The sequence below is a fragment of the Mauremys mutica genome, chromosome 9 (assembly GCF_020497125.1).
Source record: "Mauremys mutica isolate MM-2020 ecotype Southern chromosome 9, ASM2049712v1, whole genome shotgun sequence".
Classification (NCBI taxonomy): Eukaryota; Metazoa; Chordata; order Testudines; family Geoemydidae; genus Mauremys; species Mauremys mutica.
The window spans coordinates 62,527,880-62,549,080 of NC_059080.1; the positions used below are offsets into that span (position 1 = coordinate 62,527,880).

Genomic DNA, 21,201 nt, shown 5'->3' on the forward strand with positions numbered 1-21,201 from the left:
TGCATGCAGCACACAATGAAGATGTCCAATGTAAAGCCTTGAATGGATCATCTTACACTTAGTGCTATTCAGCAAGCAGATCACCTCCTTTTGTTCAGATAGCAGCGATACTGGATGTTGTCCACCACCCAGTCAATAGTCAGCTTAAATGTTATGTGACATCAGGCTTTTTGTAAACCAATCCTGACGGAAAAATAACCCCAGCAACTGCATCTATGGGTAAGATGTGAAAAAATAGTCAGAAATTTGTCACAGGGTTTAAAGCTCATTTATAAAGACAGGTGGAAATAACTTATTTGTATACCTGAAAATGAAGATTAAAAATTAATTTTGTAGCAAGGAAATGTATTGAGCAAGGGAGCATACAGAAAACTAAATTGCTGAGTGGATAAAAGCTGGACACACAGATCCTGCAGTCCTCAGAGAATTAATTTGGTAATAGCTGTTCAATAGACAGCAGTCCTCATCACAAAGCCCTTATACAGCTATGACCGGGTGTATTTTTGGCTAGAAATTCAGCTAGCAAGAAAGCTATGCACTCTGCCTTTTAAAATGAGGGCAAGGGATTTTTCTTTTTTAAACAAAGTATGTGAATTCAGTGCTTATGAAAATAGTTGGGGGGAGGGGAAGTCCTCCTTTCTGCTTCAGCACAAGCACAGAATGCCCCACAAGAGCTCCATCAATGCACTTCAGTCTGGAGTCTTCTTTGAGCAGAAACCATCAATCACATGCAAATTTGGCTTCTTATTTTATATGGACAACTTAGATTGTGACCCAAGTGGGGATCTGAATCTGGGTCTGGGGCACTAATCTACTGCAACTTCCCCTCACCCTGCCTTGTCGAGCTTCTCACCCTTATGCAGCCATTGCTGTCTCCTGAGCAATCACCTCTGTCCTTTCTTCCATGCCACATCCTATGTGTGGTCTGACCCACCTGAATTATCCACAAGGCTCTACCCCCTCAACTTTTAAGATCTCTTTCTCAAAATCCCACTTTGAATATGCTACCTACAATGACTAGATGATTTGTACAGAAAAATCCCTTTGTTGTTCCTCTTCCCTGACTTCCATTTACTTGTCTGTCTCATTCATTGACTGTGACTACTCAGGGCAGGGGCCATCCCTTCTTGTATATTTAGAAAGTACTTAGTACATCAGGGCACTACCACCAAGCAGCAACAACTGGACACCAATGGGGTAGAAATTTTCAAGTCAAGACTGAAAGAGCTGGCAAGTTTTGCCCTAGAACTGTAAACTATAAATAAGCAACATTCCCTCCTTCCCCAAAGCAACTGAATTCTGGTTGGCCACCCAGCACACAGATCCTAAAAGTCACCAAACTCTATATTTTACAAGTCACATTTTCAACAAAAGAATATGATTAATTCGTCATCCTCAAACATTTCTAGGGAATCATTACATAACACTACTTATCTGCCACAATATAGAAAAGCTGAACATTCAAGAAGTTTCAGAAAGATCCCAGCTTTCATATTAAATAGAATTATATTGGGAAGCAGTGTTGCCAAGTGGTTAGAGCACTCAACTGAGACTCCAGAGGTCTGAGTTCTAATCCAAGTTCTGTCACTACCCTGCTGAGAGACCCTGACCAAGTCATTTCACATGTCTGTCCCTGGTTCCCTTGTCTATTTAGATTTAAGCTCTTTGAGACAGGCACTGTCTCTCTCATTATGTATCTATAAAGTGCATGGCACAATGGGGTCCCTAGGCACTACTGTAATATAAATAATACACCAATCTCTTTCTAGAGTTGAGGGCAATCTGACCTACATAACAGAAAACAACTCCCCCCTACCTCCACCCTCGGATGCATTTTTAAAGGGGCCCTCACGTGGTCCCTTCTGACCTTAAAGTCTATGAGTCTACATGTATATTCTTTGAAGTGTATTGAACAGCTGCTGTTTAACTGCTGTGTACTTAGACTAGGAAGGAGGCACCTAACAGAAGGCACCCAATTCAACTGGACTTGGGCACCTAACTCCTGCAGGCTTCATGGAAAACCCACACTGATTTTCCAATAGCATTTCCTATTGTGCTTTAGTGGTGGTATTTACTATGTGTACTGCAGTAGGGCCAGAAACCCGAGTCCCACTGTGCTAGGTGCTGTACATACAGATCACAAAGAAAGTCTCTCTTAAGCTCTGTGTTCTTTCCAACCCCTTCTGCTCCCTCCTAGCAAAACACACTTTAAAAATTGTTTATGACTAAGACCAGTAAACTTATGTTTGTGACATAGGAGTGACAGGACATTTACATAGACCCAGGAAAAACAAAAAGCTTCTGGACTGTGTATTCCTGCTATTCCGTATACAGGTCAGACTGTATAGAGCGATGCTTATTTTGTGTCCACCCAAGTCAGTGCATTTGTAGGTGTGGACGCACACACACAGCCCAACAGGAATCAGCAAAAGCCATGTGCATTTGTATATAAGCCCAGACTAGCTTCATATATTTGCCTATGCATCTACTTTGCACATACACAATCACATGCAGACAAATGCACGTGAATCTACTTGCTGGAAATCAGTCTCAATTTTGAACGTAATCTTAAAGCAACTTTGTGTATAAAAGACATGTACTCCTCCTGCTTTGTGTGTACCGAATGATGGAATGGGCTATATCAAATGTAACTGCTAATCACAAGACATGGATATGGATCGCTTAAGCAAAGCCAGTTATATTGTGACATAGTACAGAAAAATCAAAGACAAATTGTGTTAATGTTTTATGCTGCAAGAAAAAGTTCTGTTGGTTTTGGAAAGTTTTCATGTACTCTTCAGAGCAGGGACTGTCTCTTATTGTGTGTCTGTGCAGTGCCCGGTGCAATGGGGCCCTGATCTAGGCTGTGACAGGTAGGTGTTACCATAAAAAAAGTTTGTTTGTTTGTTTTTTTAAATAAATGAGGCAGCAGTTGTGGCTGCTTAAATTTATTTGGGGGGGGGGGGACAGACAGGAGAACTGGAATTTTCAGATTGTATAGTACCTGAGTAACGAAGAAATATCTGTAGACATACATGGATGCAAAAACAAGGCCCAGGAGCAAAACAATGAGGCCCATAGTCAAGTAGCATAACCCACTGAGAGACGACCTCCTTGTTTGCATTGGGGGAGGCTGCTCCTCCTCCTGTGAAAAGAAAGAACAAAAACATTAGTCAGATGAGGTAGGAGGCCATCGGAAGAGCAACAACATGTTGTTTAAAGCCCACGCATGGTAATATGAAGCACAGATAATAAATGCTGATCAGGGTCTTTCAAGGTAATCTCACATGGGTATCCTAGGAACCTTATGTGACAATATCATTCCAATAGGGATGACAAGGACACATTTCATACCCTTTCCTATATATATGTACACATGCACACACACATTACTCTCAGCAAGCTGGACAGATTTCTAGGGATTCACCTTTTTTATTATTTGTGATAAGTCTCAACAACAAAGCAAACAGGAAAATTATATAACTAGAAGTTATGAAATAAAATGCCTGATAAATGTAAGTGCATTTCTCCCATATTTGTGCACAAGTTGCTTTTAAAAAAATATGAAAATCAACTGAGGAGCTGAATTTTTCAGGGACAGTCCTTGGAGTAAATAAAATAGAGGACAGGGATACACTTGTTTTAAAGAGCTGCCTAATGATAGGGGTGCAATGATTTTATCAACCATCTGTGTTCAAAACATTACCCTGGCTCCCACAAATCATATTCCAACACACCTTTAACACACACTCAAGGTACATGGGGCTTGGAACAAAAGAGAAAAGAGTTTGGAAGGGAAATAAACTCATGTTTCAGGGCATTAGTCAATCTCTGACAGAGGTCTGAATAAACTTTCCCTAAGTATAGATTATTCAGTTTCCCACTTCAGGGACTTTAGCACTTTCCTGTGAAGCAGCTGGTTCTGGCCACTTTTGGAAACAGGATATTTGACCTGATGGACCAATATTCTGATCTTGTATGACCACCAACCCCCCCCCCTCACCCCTTCCCCCCAAAAAATCTCTAGAACATTAAGATAGGGGACATAAGGACACTTAGAATCCTGAACCAGGGGGATGAAAATTGACAGGCAGGTTTAGAGGTGCTCAGATTTCCAAAAGGAAGAATGTAAAGCTACATTCCAGCTAAACAAGCAGATAATGCAGACTGGAACTGCGCACACGCTTTATCTGTGAGAAGGAAGGGATGGAATCTCTCAACAGAAATAATAACTGATCCTAAGCACTTAAAAAAAGGACTGACTTTGGTTGGCCTGAAGAGTGTTACAACTTGTAGGGCAATATGAGATTTATTATTATTATTTTTTAATAAAAATCTAGCCCCTTTTTGTATCTAGAACCTAGACAAAATAAATTATGCTCCGTGCTCCAGGGCTGGTTGTGCAGAAGAATGACCAAAATCCTACTGACAAGTATGTGCCAGCATTTTATATTCTCTCACATGTTGTTTACAATCTTGCTTTATGCAAAATGTCATGTTAACTTCAAAATCCATTACAAATCCAAAGGGAAAAGGTGAGATTTACCAAACGGTAGTTAGGGAGATGATTGGCCATGCAAACAGAGGAGTTGCTTCTTCTTTTGTATGGCTGGTGTAGGGCACCAACTACAATGTCACCTGAAGTTGATTGAGCTAGATGGCTACATCAGGAGTAGCAGAATTTATTGCAGAGATGACCAATATGTCCGTGGAAGGTCAAACCCAGGAACCTTCTATGTGGAATCCAGCACAAGGTGCTTATTTTTAAAGTCTTGTTTAGCTCAATCTGCTTTCCAAGCCTCAAGTCCTGCAAGTCTTCATGCTTCATGCAATCAGGCTGTGATCAGAAGGCGGCTTGGAAAGCAGATTGGGCTAAACAAGTCACAGTAAGAGCTTTCCCCACCAGAGAAATAAAAAGCATTTTGACTTTGACTTGAGACCCATCCCCTCCTGTTGGTGTCACTAGGCATAAATCTAGGTAACTAGGTAACTCAAGAGGGTGGAAAACCACAGTGTCAATGAAGCCTTTCTGTAGTAGGCCTGAATAAACCAAAGCGGATCCATGTTTGAACTTTAATCGACCTAACAGGCCAGCAACAGAGAATGGTTATCAGTTGCAACACCTGTACCAGAAGGTAATAATGAGGCCTGCTATAATGAGGCCTGCTTGCTCCTGGCTAAGGGGCAAAATAACAGATCAAAGAAAGTAAGACAAGATAACGGTTCACAGAAGAGTTACTAATGAGCTAAATTGTTAGATGCCAAGTATGACTTAACTGCTTAATGTAATTGCTATTGCAAAGTGTATCTGCTACATGGGAATGAAAGGTGGGGAGAGAGGGGGAGTGGGGGGGATAGAAGAGGCTTAGTTAAAGTTATGTATAAAAAGAGAAAAAGCTGCTTGTAGCTGTGTGCTTGATTTGAGACGCCTCTGTCTCCTTGCACCGCTTTGAGATCTCAAATAAACTTTGTCTGCTTCTCAACCTTGGTGTGTTTATTGGAGCGAAGCACACCGGGCAATGAACCTTCCCTGTTGCTGTCCTCGGGCATTCTGTGCCGGCAACACTCCCCTTCGTCCACTACTGAACTGCAGTAGAATGATCCCAAGCCTTGAACCCATAGATCTTCCTTCCCCAAAGGCAAAAGTGGTCTTCCTGGGCAAAATCTTTATAGGCCTGGATAGCAGCCCTCTATCTTAGTTGAAGTCAGTGGGGCAGATACTCTGCCTCACTCTGTTCCCTTTGTTCTGCTCAGGTAGGCTGCCCGTTCCTAGCTGGAAATTCCCTTGGTATAGCATAGGCCAAATGAGATGTAGAGACAGTGTTGCCAGTTCCTACACCATCCTCCCCACAACCTCCAGTGCAGAGGGGCATGTCAGGAAGAAAAGAAGGACAGTTACTATCTGGTGTATGTTAGAGCAGCCTCTAGGCTGCACTAACTTGTCTCCAGGAAAACGGCTGGCCAGAGAATTAGGGAACTGTCACCGGCTCTGATAGTCCCACCTCTACCATGCCAGTCAGCAAATAATCTGACCTTACGCTGTTAACCTCATTTTTATACAACTTCACTGCACGATTAATTCCCAGATGACATGGATCAGACAGATTTTCTACTTTTTTAGTATTATTACAGGTATATCTGCAAAGACAAGAATGTGAGTGGTGTCAGATGAACTGCAATCCCAAAGCACCTCGAGGAGAAGCTAACCTAAATTTGTTTTCCCCACTTGCTTGCACAACACATACAACTTTGCAATACATTGCCAACTCCCAATGCTGTGGGATCAGTGCATAATCAATTCTGCACTGCTTCTTCATGAAGAGAGTAAGGAAGTTGAAGAAAATTTAAGCTCTCTCCCATCACAGAGTGAGCAGTTCAAAGCAGTGACTATTCAAAACCAATCACATTTATAAGGAAGTTAAGGGATCTCTACCAGCAATGCTGAGGTGGGAAAAACATGCTACATGGCAACGGCCTTGACAAAACACACTTTGCTGAATATTAGTGCTCACAGTCATGATGCAGAGAGAGTGAGGGTGGAAAAAAAATGGTGGTCCTGCTACTAAAACTCAAGCAACAACAGCCAAGAAAAATGTTAACGCTTATGGGTGAATTACTTGAAACGAGTGCCAGGTTCCTGTAAGAGATAATGCATCCACAGCTTTCTCAGCAAGTTGCCTCTTGTGGATGCTAACACTGCATGGAGAGGATGAGCTGGGGTGTGAGCATTTGGAGAGGATTCAGAAAGATCAAAGCACATAAAACTCAAACTTAAAGAGAGTGTTTTAACATGAAAAACAATTGAACTGGGCAAATTTCCCTCATTTGCCTTTTCACAGTGCAGCGAAAGTAGACTTGCTCTGTGAGTAGACTTGCTCTGCTCTCTCTAGCACAGAGGTGGGCAAACTACGGCCCACGGGACCGTCCTGCCCAGCCCCTGGCCAGGGAAGCTAGCCCCTGGCCCCTCTCCCGCTGTCCCCCTTCCCCCACAGAGCCACGCCACCGTGTGGGCAGTGCTCTGGGCAGCAGAGGTTCCGGGGGCAGTCAGGGAACAGGGAGCAGTTGAATGGTTGGGGGGGGGGGCAGTCAGAGGATGGGGAACAGGGGGGATTGGATAGGGGGTGGGGTTCCAGGGGACCTGTCAGGGCACGGGGGTGTGGATGGGGTTGGGGCAGTCAGGGGACAAGGAGCAGGGGGGTTGGATGGGTCGGGGGTTCTGAGGGGGGTAGTCATGGAGTGGGAAGTGGGAGGGGGTGGATAGGGGGTGGGGGCCAGGCTGTTTGGGAAGGCACAGCATTCCCTATCCAGCCCTCCATCCAGTTTTGCAACCCCAATGTGGCCCTCGGGCCAAAAAGTTTGCCCACCCCTGCTCTAGCACATAACAAATTTCTGATCTCTGCAAAGTATCCCTGTGGCAAGATAAAAATGCTTCGAATTTTGCAGAAGAAAAAAAACTAGCTTGAGTTGGGAGAAGCAAAGAAACAATGAAAGAGTAAAGCCAGAGAGTAAATGAAGAAAGTAAGAGTACACGAGGAAAGAAGAGCAAGGCTCAGTCAGACAAGTTAAAGATGCTGCCTTTCAGTTAAAGGAGAACTATTAACCATGACAAAATACACTGTAAAGAGCACTTGCCCCACCGATCATCTCAGCCCAGCAGCTTAAAAACTTGCAAGGTGAGAAGTAGCATTTGTCACCATGAACAAACTGACACTTATTTGCTTTTAAATTACAATCTGCATTTGAGCCTCTAGGCCAGAGGCAGAGTCACTTATGAGACAGACAGAATGGAAGCTCTTGGAAAAACTGGTGTACAACCTGCTTTAACCACATCTTTAAACTTCAGAAAAAGCATCCACATCTGCTATTGGGCTGTCAACTACTAGAGTCACAAAGTATGTATGTTCTCAGTAACATCGCTACTCCCTGTATTACAAATTAAAATTGCCCATTACGCTCTAAAAAAATTCATCGCAGTTGATTCATTAACAGCTTTTTGCCTTGAGAATGTTTGACTCCCTAACATGGAAGCAGTTTTTCCTTTAACTAATCTTAATAAGAAAATCAGTCCATCTCGAAATTAGACATAGCACATATCTCAAATGGAACCAGCACACTATTGGGAAGCACAGTAACATATCATACTTACAGTATTCTTTCCTGCAAGTTTTGCAGGGCTAGCATCCTCCCCACCTTTCATAGTTCTAGCATTGGGAAGCATTTTTTAAAAATAATAATATATAAAAAGGTCTTCCAAAAAAAAAACCACTCTCTTGGGAGGTCAATATACTAACTCGACAAGGTTAAAAATGTGTCTCAATACTTTGTGTGCAAATTTCTGTTCATCAAGATCTATTTTGCTGACTCATGTAGGGCATCAGACCAGATGCTGCTCATTAGCTCAAGCCCAAGAGCAGTTTGAGGGGAAAGAGTGACCTAGGGGCAGCAAGAGAAGGGCCTTGAGGGAGAAACCTTCCGAACAAGCCAAGTTCAGGAGAAAGCTGAGACAGAGTCAGTTTAATGGAAAGGCAAACCACAGGAAGGGGACAAGAGTTGGACACTAACCCAGGGCATGGTTACACTTGCAGATGTAGAGTGCTTTGAGTTAAACCAGCTTTCGTAGAGTGCAGTAGGGAAAGCGCGGCAATCTGCCCACATTGACAGCTGCAAGCGCACTGGCGTGGCCACATTAGCGCTCTTGCAACAGCCACAGAGAGCAGTGCATTGTGGTAGCTATCCCAGCTTGCAAGTGGCTGCAACGTGCTTTTCAAATGGCGAGGGGTGGAGCGTAACAGGGAGTGTGTTGTGTGTATGTTGAGGGAGAGAGAGTGGGTTTTTGGGGGGGGCTGAGAGCATGTCAGCATGCTTTCTTGTAAGTTCAGACAGCAGCAGCCCCCCCACCCCCACCCCCCCAACCGCCTCTCTCTCTCTCACACACACACAGCATTCCACACTAATGGCTGCTTTGTCTCAGAGCAGACAAGCATGCTGGCTGTCCAAAATGGAGCTTTCAAAGGGCATATCCACATTCCTGCAGTAATTACAAAACAATGACAAGAGTGGCCACTTGACTTAAGGAGATTATGGAACGTTTCTGGAGGCTGATCAGAGCGCAGTAATGAAACACCTCGTTCACACTGATGCCCGGGCATTTCAGCCAAGGCGCACCAAGCATAATCTTCTCGCTGAGGTGGGGTACCAGGAGTGCTCTAGCCCTGGAGTCAGAGCGCTCTACCAGGGCTGCCCAGAGGATTCAGGAGGCCTGGGGCAAAGCAATTTTGGGGGCTCCTTCCATAAAAAAAAGTTGCAATATTATAGAATATTATATTCTCGTGGGGGCCTGGGGCAAATTGCCCCACTTCCCCCCCCCCCGGGCAGCCCTGCGCTCTACGTGCCTTCCCAGTGTGGATGGGGAGTGAGCTAGGGCTTTAATGCGCTCTAACTCACAAGTGTAGCCAAGCCCCAAGAGTGTGTGGTATGAGTGTGTCTAACCACTGACAGTAAATCACATGAGAAGCGTCTGGTGTGTGACATTACATCATTGTCCCCAATGTCCCTGGGATTTCACTACATGCTGATAATGCTAATTTAACATTGTAACACAAGGCACACAATCTAGTAGTACAATGAAGGTCACTGTAGTGAGCAAACCACACATTTAGTACTGACAAAGAATATTTAAACACAGCAGAGCCCAGGACAGCCTTACTGAAAAAAGAACCAGCTAATCTGAGATACGTCTGCTTTACGGATTTAGCAGTAAACTCACACTGCTCACTGTCTGGAGCGGGGAGGAGCACAAGCACATTTTCCCATGTGGGGGTAGGGAACCGTCCATTACTAAACAAGGGAGCCTGTGTCCCTTGGCTTTTACCCAAGTATTCTAGTGAACAGGCTGCACAGCACAGGGATAGAGAGAGGCAATCTAAGCTAGCGGGCCTGAATAATAAACCTCGCTGAATTTGGTTTGATCTGCAGGCATGCATGCACTGAAGATATTCCTAAGTTCCTGCCAGGAGACAGGGCATTGAAATATACAAGAATTCCTGTTTTCTGATAAAACAGGCTCTTTTGTATGGTTCAGTGCTCTGCCTGCTCACAAGAACAGAGCAGAAGAGCAGCATGTACAGAAGGTCAGATATCCTCAGCATCTCCCATTTACTGTCAGGGCAGTTCCATGGCCATGAAGTCACATTGCAGGCTGATTGGGAGAATGTGCTTAAAATTAAGGCAGATACAAAAACCCTCTCTCTCTTTGTTTGGGGTTTTTCTTTTAATTTTAAATAAACAGCAGGCTGAAGAGAGACAAGATCAAGATCAACAGTGTCCTGTTTAACTATTTACGAACACATACAGGAGTTACACCTATGGGCCAAACAGGTCAGGGCTCGTCGTGCTAGGCATTGGACAGAATCTGTGAACACAGTGGGTAACAGATCCAAGGTCTAAAGAGTATCAAAATGGGGAAACAATCAAGTAGAGCGGGTGCTAGGTTTTGTAGGGCCTGATACAACATGCAGGGCCTCAGGTAGACTTCCATAAGCCGCAGCACATATCTGGGATGGGAGGGTTAGACAACTGAATAGGCTGGGTTTGCAGCACTTGGAAGAGTGGAGTCAGGGTACTTCCTATTACTGAAGGGAAGAAGGGGGGAGCAGAGAGAATCAGCTGGGTAGAAAGGCTTCCTGCAACTGGGAGGGGTTGGACCCTTATGGAATTCTTTAAGGTGAGGGGTGTTGCCAGGCTATTTGAGAGGGGAAGTCCTGGGTACAAGTTAGGCTCCCCCAAAAGCATGGGGATTTATTGCAGCTGCAAGTGCAGCATGTGCCTGGCCCAAAAAATAAATATCTAGCTACAATGATTTTTAAAATAAACAGCTCTTTGGGGCAGACACTGTCCTTTTGTTCTGTGTTTGTACAGCACCTAGCACAACAGGATCCTGCTCCATGACCGGGCCTGCTAGGCACTACCATAATACCAATAAATAGTCATAACAATACTAATACACACATGCCACACTCACAGTGTGCACTAATCTGTGTGCTTGAAATGGAAACTGAAAATGGGGATGAAGCTCCCCAGCAACACAGGAATAGCTGGCAAGTTGCAGGAAGGGAAATAATATCCATTTCCTTACAAGTGCATCAAGCAGACGTACATGATTCCACCTCTGAGCCCCAAGAGAGGGCATGCAGCAAATCTGTACTACCTCTTCTTGTTAGGCATGCTTCCAAGTGAGTGGCTGTTTGCATCACAGAGCTCGGGGGGCTTGCACGTTTCCTGTACATTTACACCACACACAAGGCTGCGGAAGGAAAGGACATCTGGCAATACAGAATAGGGAAGGATGCATAAAGGGAAAGGAGAAACAGAATACAAAGTCCAACATAGGTTTCTGCTAACAGGGGATCAGCAGAGTATTGCAGAGACAGAACATTCATTAACTCACATTACAAGGCAGCCATACACTCCAGGTTTCCGATGCCTGATGTAGAAGGACTCTAACATGACTCAATCCTCCTTGGGTGGGAGAACGATGGAGCTAAAATCAGACTTCATGAAGGCAATTTTGGGGACTGAGGTTGAAGTGAGAAAAAGCAGAACCAGGAGAGGAAGCTTGTCAAAGCTCATGTCCTTGTGGAAAAACAAGGTGGTAGGGTCAGAAAGATGGATTTGTAGAAAAGGCACAGGATGGAGTCAGGTGACTTAGATTCTATTACTGGCTCTGCCAGTGAGTTTATGAGTGACCCTGTGCATGTCCTTAACCTTTCTGTGCCTCAGTTTGATAACACCTATATCTCAGGAGTGTGGAGAAGTTTAATGGAAGAGGAGATTTTCAAAAGCACAAAGGGCAGTTAGGAACCCAACTCCTACTGACTTTCCATGGGAACTGTACACTTAGGTGTTTTTTGGGCCTTTGAACATCTCCCCCTAAATGTGTGTAGCATGCTTTGCAATCCTTGGCCTAGAAAACTAGAGTATTATTAACAAAGCACAGTAATGGCAACCATTTAGCCTGGTCTTTAGCTTTGCTTATGAATACTGCATCAGGGTTATGAAAAAAAAGATACCAGGTTTGATCTCTCCTTCCTAATGACCGTGTGATGGGGATGATAAATGAAAGTGAAGGAACGGAAGTTGTGCCATGTCACACTTTACATCTCTCAAATCATACCCCACCTGAGTCCTCTAGCTGAGATGGATTTAACTCCTGCCCTTTTCTTGTACCTGTCTCTTTGGCTTTTAAAATAGTTCTGTCTGCCTTATTTTGTCAGCTGCTGCCAAGAGATCAAAACATGAGACTGTAACAACCTTCCCAGAAAAGTGTTAAGGGCATTCAGCCCTTCAAAGCTTATTGCTTTTTAGTACAGCACTCTATTTCCATCAGAATGGCATCTAATTACATAGAAGAATGTTATTATTTACCACTTTCTCCTGAAACCTTCTGCGTGGGATTCAAGACATTCCCCTTTCATTTTGGTGTGATCTGCAATTACTTTAAAATAAACACATATTCCTGTTGATAATGCAATACTAAAATTAGCTAAGGTCAAACACGCTTGTATGTATTCAGCTGTTTAATGGACTTTTCTATATCTATACCAACTCTTTTCTTTGCTTTTATGCATTTGTGTGCTATTCAGATTTGGAATCCTTTGTCCTAGATTTATCAGGGGTTAATGGGTAAGAGAGACTGCCTGACAAATGTTCTAAATATGCATCCCAAAAGTGGGGCACATTTGGGGGATTAAAAATAATAGACATTATTTTGACATTCTAAACTGAATTGAAGGTAAGGAGTAGAAACTTAGGAGTAGAAGCCTGAAGTGGGATGCAGCTTTAAGAGGAAACTCTACAGCCAATAGATAATCTGAAAGGCAGAGCAGAATCTACAATAATGCTGGCTATCTTCAGAGAGTTGTTTGTTGTTTTAAAAGAACTGTCTGTATTCTGGAAGTGTAAGGTATGGTAACAGAACTATAAACACCACAAGCAGACTGCAAACCTTGGGAGCACACAGCAAAATGAAATTCTGGAAACAAATACAGATTTACACAATGGTGCAATTTTCTAATTCTGGCAACCAAAGGTCAGTGTCAATTATGGGAAGAGATAAAAGGGTCAAGCTACCTGTATCCAGGATTTGCAATCATCATCATGTGTCCAATTTCTCCAACATTAGCAACCACTTAATGGAATTTTAAAAGGTCTGTATGAAAAGCACCTTTGATGACTTTGGGAATAAATAACATATACTTAACTTCTTGTGAGTCTTCTAGCCACGGTGTAGTGCATATAGTAGCGATGGTCAGAAATCAGAAAAGGTTCAGAAAAGCTCTAGCATACTTACAAAAATCTTTTAGATCATCTTGCTAAGGAAAAAATATGTCCCAATCGCCACATCAAAATGCACCCCACCCCTTCCTTCTAACGCCAAAGCATACTTCCCATCCACCAATCCTCCAGTCCATTGCTTTCATACCATGAGACTCCAGCATTCAGTATCAGTGCCTTCTGTATTCAGAGGCATTACAGAGTTCAGGGAAGTACCAAGGAGTCATCTATACCGGGGTCTCAAACTCAAATGACCATGAGGGCCACATGAGGACTAGTACATTGGCCTGAGGGCCACATTACTGACACCTCCACCCCCAGCCGCCCTCGGCCCCACCCCAACTCCACCCCTTACATGAGGCCCCGCTCTGCCCTGCCTCTTCCCACCCCTTCCCCGAAATCCCCACCCCAACTCTGCCCCCTCCCTGCCCTTAGGGGGTGCAGGAGGGGTGTGGCAGGGGCTCAGGGCAGGGAGTTGGGGTGGGGAGTGCAGGAGGGATGAGAGGTGTGGCAGGGGGTCAGAGCAGGGGGTCAGAGTGCAGGAGGGGTGCAGCAGGGGGCTCAGGGCAGGGAGTTCAGGTGTGGGGCGCAGGAGGGGCGGGAGTGGGGCAGGGGATCGGGGTGCAGAAGGGGTGCGGCAGGGGGTCAGGGTGCAGGGTATGGCAGGGGGTCGGGGTGTGGCAGGGGGCTCAGGACAGTGGGTTGGGGTACAGGAGGGGTGTGGCAGGGGGTCGAGGTGCAGGGGGTGACAAGGGGCTCAGGGCAGGGGGTTCGACTGCAGGAGTTCGGAGGGTGGGCTCTGGCCCAGCGTGCAACGGGGGCAGGGCAGGCTCCCTGCCTGCCTGCCCGCCCTGCCCCCGCACCGCTCCGTGGCTGGAACGTGGGGGAGCAAGGGCATGGGGGGGGGGTTGCTGTTGCTTCAGGCACCGCCCCCAGCATCTCCCATTGTCCGGGAACGGGGAACCGAGGCCAATGGGAGCTGCTGCGGGCGGTGCCTGAAGCAACAACACCACACACCCCTGCGCCTCTCCTCCCCCAGGTTCTGTCTGCTTCCAGGAGCGGCATGGGGGTAGGGCAGGCAGGCGCGCGTCGGGCCAGAGCCGCTCTAGGTAAATGCTGGGGGAGGGCACGCGGGCTGCAGAAAATAACCTTGCGGGCCACGTGTTTGAGACTCCTGATCTACACCATAGGAGCTCAAACCAAGTACCTCTTGGGGGAAGGTAACAGCTAACGGTGGAGTAGTCATCCAAGCAGGGCTTTGGAGCTGTGCTCTGGCTCCGCTCTAGCTCCAGGAAAAAACCTGCAGCTCCACTGCTCCGGAGCTGCTCCGCGCTCCTGCTCCGGTCTCCGATCCAAAGCCCCGCATCCAAGGTTTGGTGTCAGAGAGGGGCAGTAGATTTCCTACAGGGATCTTAAAGAAGAAAATCTAGTGGGGTGCAGATAAGGAATGAGCTGATAAATTAATAAGGGAGATGGGGTAAATATTTCTTAAAGGCAAATTTAAGAAGGTGAAATTTCTTCTGAACCACTTCAATAATTTTCCACACTAAAAAGGTTTCCTGGTATATTGGGATAAGTGCTCCTGCTTTCTATCATAAGAACTGGTTATAAGCAGGTAGGAGAGGCCAGTGACATAAACAGAAATGGGAAGTGACATATAAGCAGGAGAAAGTGTCTTGAATATGGCTAGGGGTGCGAATCAGAGGTGCCATGCTGCAGCAATACTATGAAGGGTCCACGAACATCATTTCTTGTAGCAAAACAAAGAATCCGGACATCTTATGGACTGGGAAGCATTTTTAATGCTCTGATTTAGAAACGAAAAAAATATTGCATCATGGTTTCCAAGGCAACCAGTTTTCCTGTGCAAAGCACTTATACAGGGTGTTTTTACAGGGCCCTAAAAGCAGCATTTCCACTGAGAACACAAACGGTGGCTTTTTGACTCAGAGGTGTAGGAGACACAAAGAAACTGCTATAATCAACAGACTATCATATTTAAAGGCAAAAAGGTCACAATTAATTAATCTAATCACATCTTTAAACAATACAACCCCATGTGACTAGAAACAAAGTTTACCTGCCTGTTTCTAGCTTTTTTGCAGCAATGTGAATTAGAATATCAACAATAACTGCTAATGAATTAAAACAGTTTTGTGGCTAGATGACAAAAATAGAAGTATGTTAAATATGCAGCTTAATGTGTGAGAGCATTCAGAGTTCTGTGATCATGTTTTCATTCTCTCCAATCAGTAAAAAGGAGTATTCAACCCTCTTTCCCCCAACCTGTCCTTCCTTCAAAGATTTAGGGAACCAAGGGGCTGTTCCATTTTCCCTCTTAGTGAAGAGTAGGGGATACTTGTTTAATTTATATAAATATATATCTTTGGCAGATGCATAATAGCTTTCAGCTGAAGTTCTTCCAGCTTCCCTCATGGTTTCCCAGGAGGAAAACCATGTAAGGCATTAGCAGCACTAACAAAGCCTATTCTGGTAAGACTTTTAGCTAGATTTCCAAGCCCAAGTAAAACAGAAGTGAAGACAGAAGAGAATAAATGGTTGTGGTGAAGACGTAGGCACAAATTTTCAAACCTAAGTGCTTACAATAAGGTTCCTAAGGCCATATTAAAGCATTCAAATAAAAGTGGCCTGATTTTCATACACCAACAGGAACTGCAGGCACACAACCACTCTGAAAAATCAGGCCAGTTTTTTTTTAGATCCTTAGATATGGATTTCTGAGCATGACTTTGTACACCCAGATTTGAGAAATCTGTCCTTAAAAAAAATGAAAAAAACCCTTATCTAGTACATGTAAATGAGGAAACAAAACTATTCAATGCCACAAAAGCAAAATAAATACAGATCAGGCAGCTATTTGCAGAAACCTTCCATTGAGACAGCCCGCTAATCTCCTTTCAAATACAAATGCCACAATGGATCATGTACAACTCAGACAGAGGGCTTGTCCACATTTAAAATGCTACAGCAGCACAGCTGCAGTAGACACATTCAGTGTAGACACTATCTATGTCACTGGATTTTTCGCACCCCTGAGCAATGTAGCTGGGTCAACCTAATTTTCCAGCGTAGACGAACCTAGAGAATACTGCCGTTTTTTGTCTGACTGTACAAGTAATGCCAAAACAAAAGCCAAGTAGGTTAGTGACTTACTATGATGTGCTAATGAATTTTACAGAAGAAGAAAAGGCTCTGCAGTCTTGACATGTTTGGGAACAGACAACATTCCAAAAAAAACTTCCACCATCAAAAGGTTTTGCATTTCCTCTGAAGTTATTCATCTCTACTAGTGTTTTTGAATCCTGGAGGCAATTTTTATTTTGTACATTAGCAATAGGGCATTTCATTGCTTTGTTGCATCAATGAAGTTAGTAATGCTTTCCCCTTAGACTCCAAGTCCCATTAGTACACACTTCAGGCCCAAATGTACAATTTAAGAACAATACCAACTTTTTGAGCTTCTGTAAAGATACAGGCTGAGATTTGCAAAAATGATTAATGATTTTGGATGCCTGTTTTTCAACACTCAACCTGAGACACACTAAAAAGGGGCCCAGCTGGGGCCACTCCTACCCCTAACACTGTACAATGGAGACTCTCCCCCAAGTACAATGTGGGGGCAGTAGGTCTCGGGGCATCTCCCCTCCTCTTCACCATGTGGGTTTAGGAGAAAGCTGCAAAGTGGAGCCAGCCAGAGGTTCCAGCTGCTAAAGGCAGAAGCAGCCAAAGCAGGGGCCTCTGGTCCTTTGGGGTTAGGGCTGCCAGGCTTCCAGTTTTCAGCTGGACTGCCTGGTCAAAAAGGGACTCTGGCGGCTCCAGTCAGCACCACTAACCGGGCGGTTAAAAGTCCAGTCAGCAGCACAGGAAGGCTAAGGCAGGGTCCCTGTCTGCCCTGGTTCCACACGGCTCCCAGAAGTGGCCGGCATGACCAACTCCTAGGTGCAGGGGAGGTGCCGCGCGCTGGGCCCACAGCTCCCATTGGCTGGGAACCGCGGCCAATGGGAGCTGCAGGGGCAGTGCCTGCTGGTGTGGGCAGCGTGCAGAGTCCTCTGGCCCTGCGCATAGGAGTTGGACATGCCGGCAACTTCCAGGAGCTGTGCGGAGGCAGGGAGCCTGCATTAGCCCCACTGCTCGGACAGCTGGGAGCCGCCTGAGATAAGTTCCACCCAGCTGGAGCCCACACCCCAAACCCCCTCCCACACCCCAACCCCCTACCCCAGCCCTGAGCCTCCTCCTGTACCCCAAGCTCCTCATCCCCAGCCCCACCTCCAAGCCCAAACCCCAGCCCTGAGCCCCCTCCCACACGCAAACTCCTTCCCAGAGCCTGCACTCCACACACACCCCTCACCCCCTGCCCCAGCCTGGAGTCCCCTCTCACACCCTGAACCCCTCATTTCTGGCCCCACCCCAGAAGCCGCATCCCTCGCTGGAGCCCTCACCCCAACCCCATGCCCCAGCCCGGTGAAAGTGAGTGATGGCTGGGCTCTGGGGAGGAAGAGGTGCGGGTGTTTTCGTGTGTCTCTGTATTGTTACAGACATACTTGCTGACAGGTATTTTGAAATCAATTACCGAAATATTTGAAACTGGCGTGATTATGTAGTGTTATTTTGACACACAAAATTTGCAGAATGTTAAAATATTGTGTGCAGAATTTTACTTTTTTGGGCAAATAATTTTAAATGTTTTGGCACAGAATTCCTCCAAGAGTATGATTCAGGTTAGCAAGGACGCAGGACCCTGGCCCTAGGATCCTGTTAGGAGGGTAGGTCAGAGCCCAAGTCCCAGTCCAAACCCTCTCAGTTTGCAGCATGGACACAGGTCAAGGCACAGACCCGAATCAGAAGGTCTGCGTAGTGCAGTGTGGATGCATTAGCACGGCTGAGACACCTGGGTCCAGCAACTGTAAGCCCAGTTTTACAAGACAGAATGGATGATCAAGCACAGGCCTTGAAACACCAAGTCCACAAGCAGGTTTACAGTGCAGCATAAACAGAGCCTTGGAGAATGTTCTACAGTTTTGACTGGATTTCTGTGCCCTGTGCTGACTGGCTGTTTGGTCCAACCATCTCTCTCCCCCCACTCACAGTCTCTTCACCTCAGTGTTACTCCTCTTACCATCTTCTCCTCTTCTCTGTGCCCCTGCACCCCCATCCTTCAATGCCCCATCCCCCTTCTCTTAACCGATCCCTCTTAACTAAATCCATCCCAAAAAACCCCACAAAATATTGGACCATGACAATTGCTGCCATCACACTGTTCACTCCGCCCCAGTATGTCTTGTCTACTTAGACTGTAAACTCTTGAGAGCAGTGACCATCCTTCTGTTCTGCATTTGTACAGTGCCAGCAAATGGGGTCCTGGTCCATGACTAGGGCTCCTAGGAGATAGGGTCATACAAATAATATAATAATATTTCAGACTATAGTGTGCTCAGTGCTTTGTGAAAATTGGAACCCTTTAAGAGGTCTTCAGTTGGACACAAAAAACCATTACTCACTTCCAGAAAATTTGGCCATGACTCTGTCATGGGGCCATGCCACTTGGATCATGTTCCTTCGGCAAGCCACAGTACGACCAGCATGCCTGCCTCAGGTTCCCTTTTCAGAGTCCCCTGAAACAGTCCAGTCTCTTAGTGCCTCTAGCCCTGGTTGAGTTAATTTATTACTAAAGAAAGCCCCCTGTGCACACAACTCCTCCCAACTCCATAGTTCTAACACATTAAATATAGCCCCAGTGTCCCCCCACCATGCCTTGGCATTTCCCACCTTACCCAGCTCTCCAGTGCAACCCTGGTGTCTGCCACCAGGCACACCCCAGCTCTCCAGCACAGTCCTTGTACCAGGACATGCACTCCAGCTCTTCTGACTGGAGTGAAACCCCACTCTTCCCTGCAAGAATCCCTACAGTCTCTCTGCTGGGAGCATCCTTGCCAGGGAAGCATCCTTCACTCCCCCTGACCCTCTCATGGTTCCTTTGGGTCCAGCTCTCTGGCCCTGAAGATGCCAGTGGGTAAGCTCCTCCACTGTTACTATTCTGCCCTCTACAGCCCCTAGCATGAGCTCAGAGCCAGCAGGCAAATCCCTCTGCTGCTACTCCTGCCTCCAGTCCTCTCCAGCTCTCTGGCTCAGGCTCCTTGGCTTAGGGACGCCAGACAGCAAACCCCTCTCACTGCTTTCCTGACTTCAGCCTTCTCTCAAGTCCCAAACATATAGTCTTCTATCCAATTCCTCCCTCCCAGGGACAGCCTGCAGAGAGCTTTCTGCAGGCCCTCCCTGGGGAGCTCTCTGCTCCAATCTCCTGACTGAACCCTGGTCTACACTACACAGTTAGGTCAGGATAAGGCAGCTTACGTTGACCTAATTATGTCAGTGTACACACTACAGCCTTGTCCCGCAGATGTAAGTGCCCTACTACACTGACATAACTCCACCTCCATGAGAGGCGTAGGATTTATATCACTGTACTTAGGATGACGCAGTGTCTGTGTAGATACTGCATTACTTACACGGGCTGTTAGCTGTCATTCTTGTCAATTTCATGGCTCCAAGCCAGGCAGTTAAAGCCCAACTGCCCCCAGCTTCCCACTCCCAGCTGGGATGCTGCCCGGAGACCCCCTGTTCAGGGAGCTGAGAAACCCAGGCGGCTGCTCCCCGCTACTGGCTGAGAGTGGGAAGCTTGGGGAGCAGCTGAACTCCTGGCAGGAATCTGCGTGGAGCGGAGAGCCCTGGCTCTCAGACCCCCACACTGCCGCTTTTCATTCAGTGGAACTGCTCCTGGCGAGGACGTGGATGCACCCCATCGACAGAAGGAGGCTAGTGTGGACATCAGCCACACTATGTTAGGTCGACTTAGGGCTGCAGTGTAGACATGCCCTGACTCTCACCAGGACTCTCCAACTCACTGGGACTCTCCCTAACCTTTTACAGCCCCCAGGTGCTGCCCTGCCCTCTTAATTGGCCAAACTGGGAGCATTTGTTCTGTCACAGAGGAGTTGGACGTGCTTCAGTTACAAGGGCCAGCCACCCTGTGACAGACTCTTTTTGTAATTCTCTGCATAAGTTACACTGACTGCAACAGGATCTGAAAAATCTTTACAAAACAAGTCTTGCACTAGAAAGTTTACCACACACAGGAATTGTTTTCAATTTTTAAAAACCCAGTGAGACAAATTCAGTCTTCTCGGATTTGTTATTAAAAGAGTCTTGGGAGTTAGGAGATTAGGTGATAGCTCACTAATGATCTAGACAACATAGGAAATAAAATCAGGGAGATTTTTTCTTTTTTAAGCTAGAACAGTATTTGCCAAAATTGATGACTCTGCGAGCTAGATCGCATGGCATTAGAAAAAAAATACCAGTCTCACAAAGGAAAATAAATCTTCCCTGTAACCTCATGCATGTGCAAACAAACAGCAAGCACAAAAACAGATCACTTGCAATAATGCATCCTCCTTAGAAAGGACCCAGTTAGATTTTTTTTCTGATCTACAATTAGTATTTTCTTGAATAGAAGAACTGCCCTCACTTCAGCAGCAATGTATTATTATAAACAAAACAACTGACTCCTGATCTAGTCATTGGCATATGGACAGATAAAAATATACAGAAAGACTTAATAAACAAATGAGGGGGAGAAAGAGCAGCAACAGCAGTGTTGCTATTATACAGCTCCCAGACCTCATGGAGAGGTGGTGATGCAATTAACACCTTTATGGGATTGGAAACAAAAGGCTTAAATTGACTTCGGGTTGAACACAGAGTGTGATTCACTATTCTACATAAAAAGAACAGGAGTACTTGTGGCACCTTAAAGACTAACAAATTTATTTTAGCATGAGCTTTCGTGAG

At 45.7% G+C, this 21,201-nt stretch overlaps 1 protein-coding gene across 2 annotated transcripts in view; it reads right to left on the bottom strand.

Annotated features, from left to right (window-relative positions):
• The window catches only part of ITM2C (integral membrane protein 2C), a 48,603-nt gene that overhangs the window by 13,156 nt on the left and 14,246 nt on the right, over positions 1-21,201 (bottom strand). For both annotated transcript variants that reach the window (XM_045031014.1, XM_045031016.1), the window contains exon 2: positions 3,005-3,145. In XM_045031014.1, the coding sequence (XP_044886949.1) occupies positions 3,005-3,145 (141 nt within the window). The remainder of the gene's footprint in view (positions 1-3,004; positions 3,146-21,201) is intronic.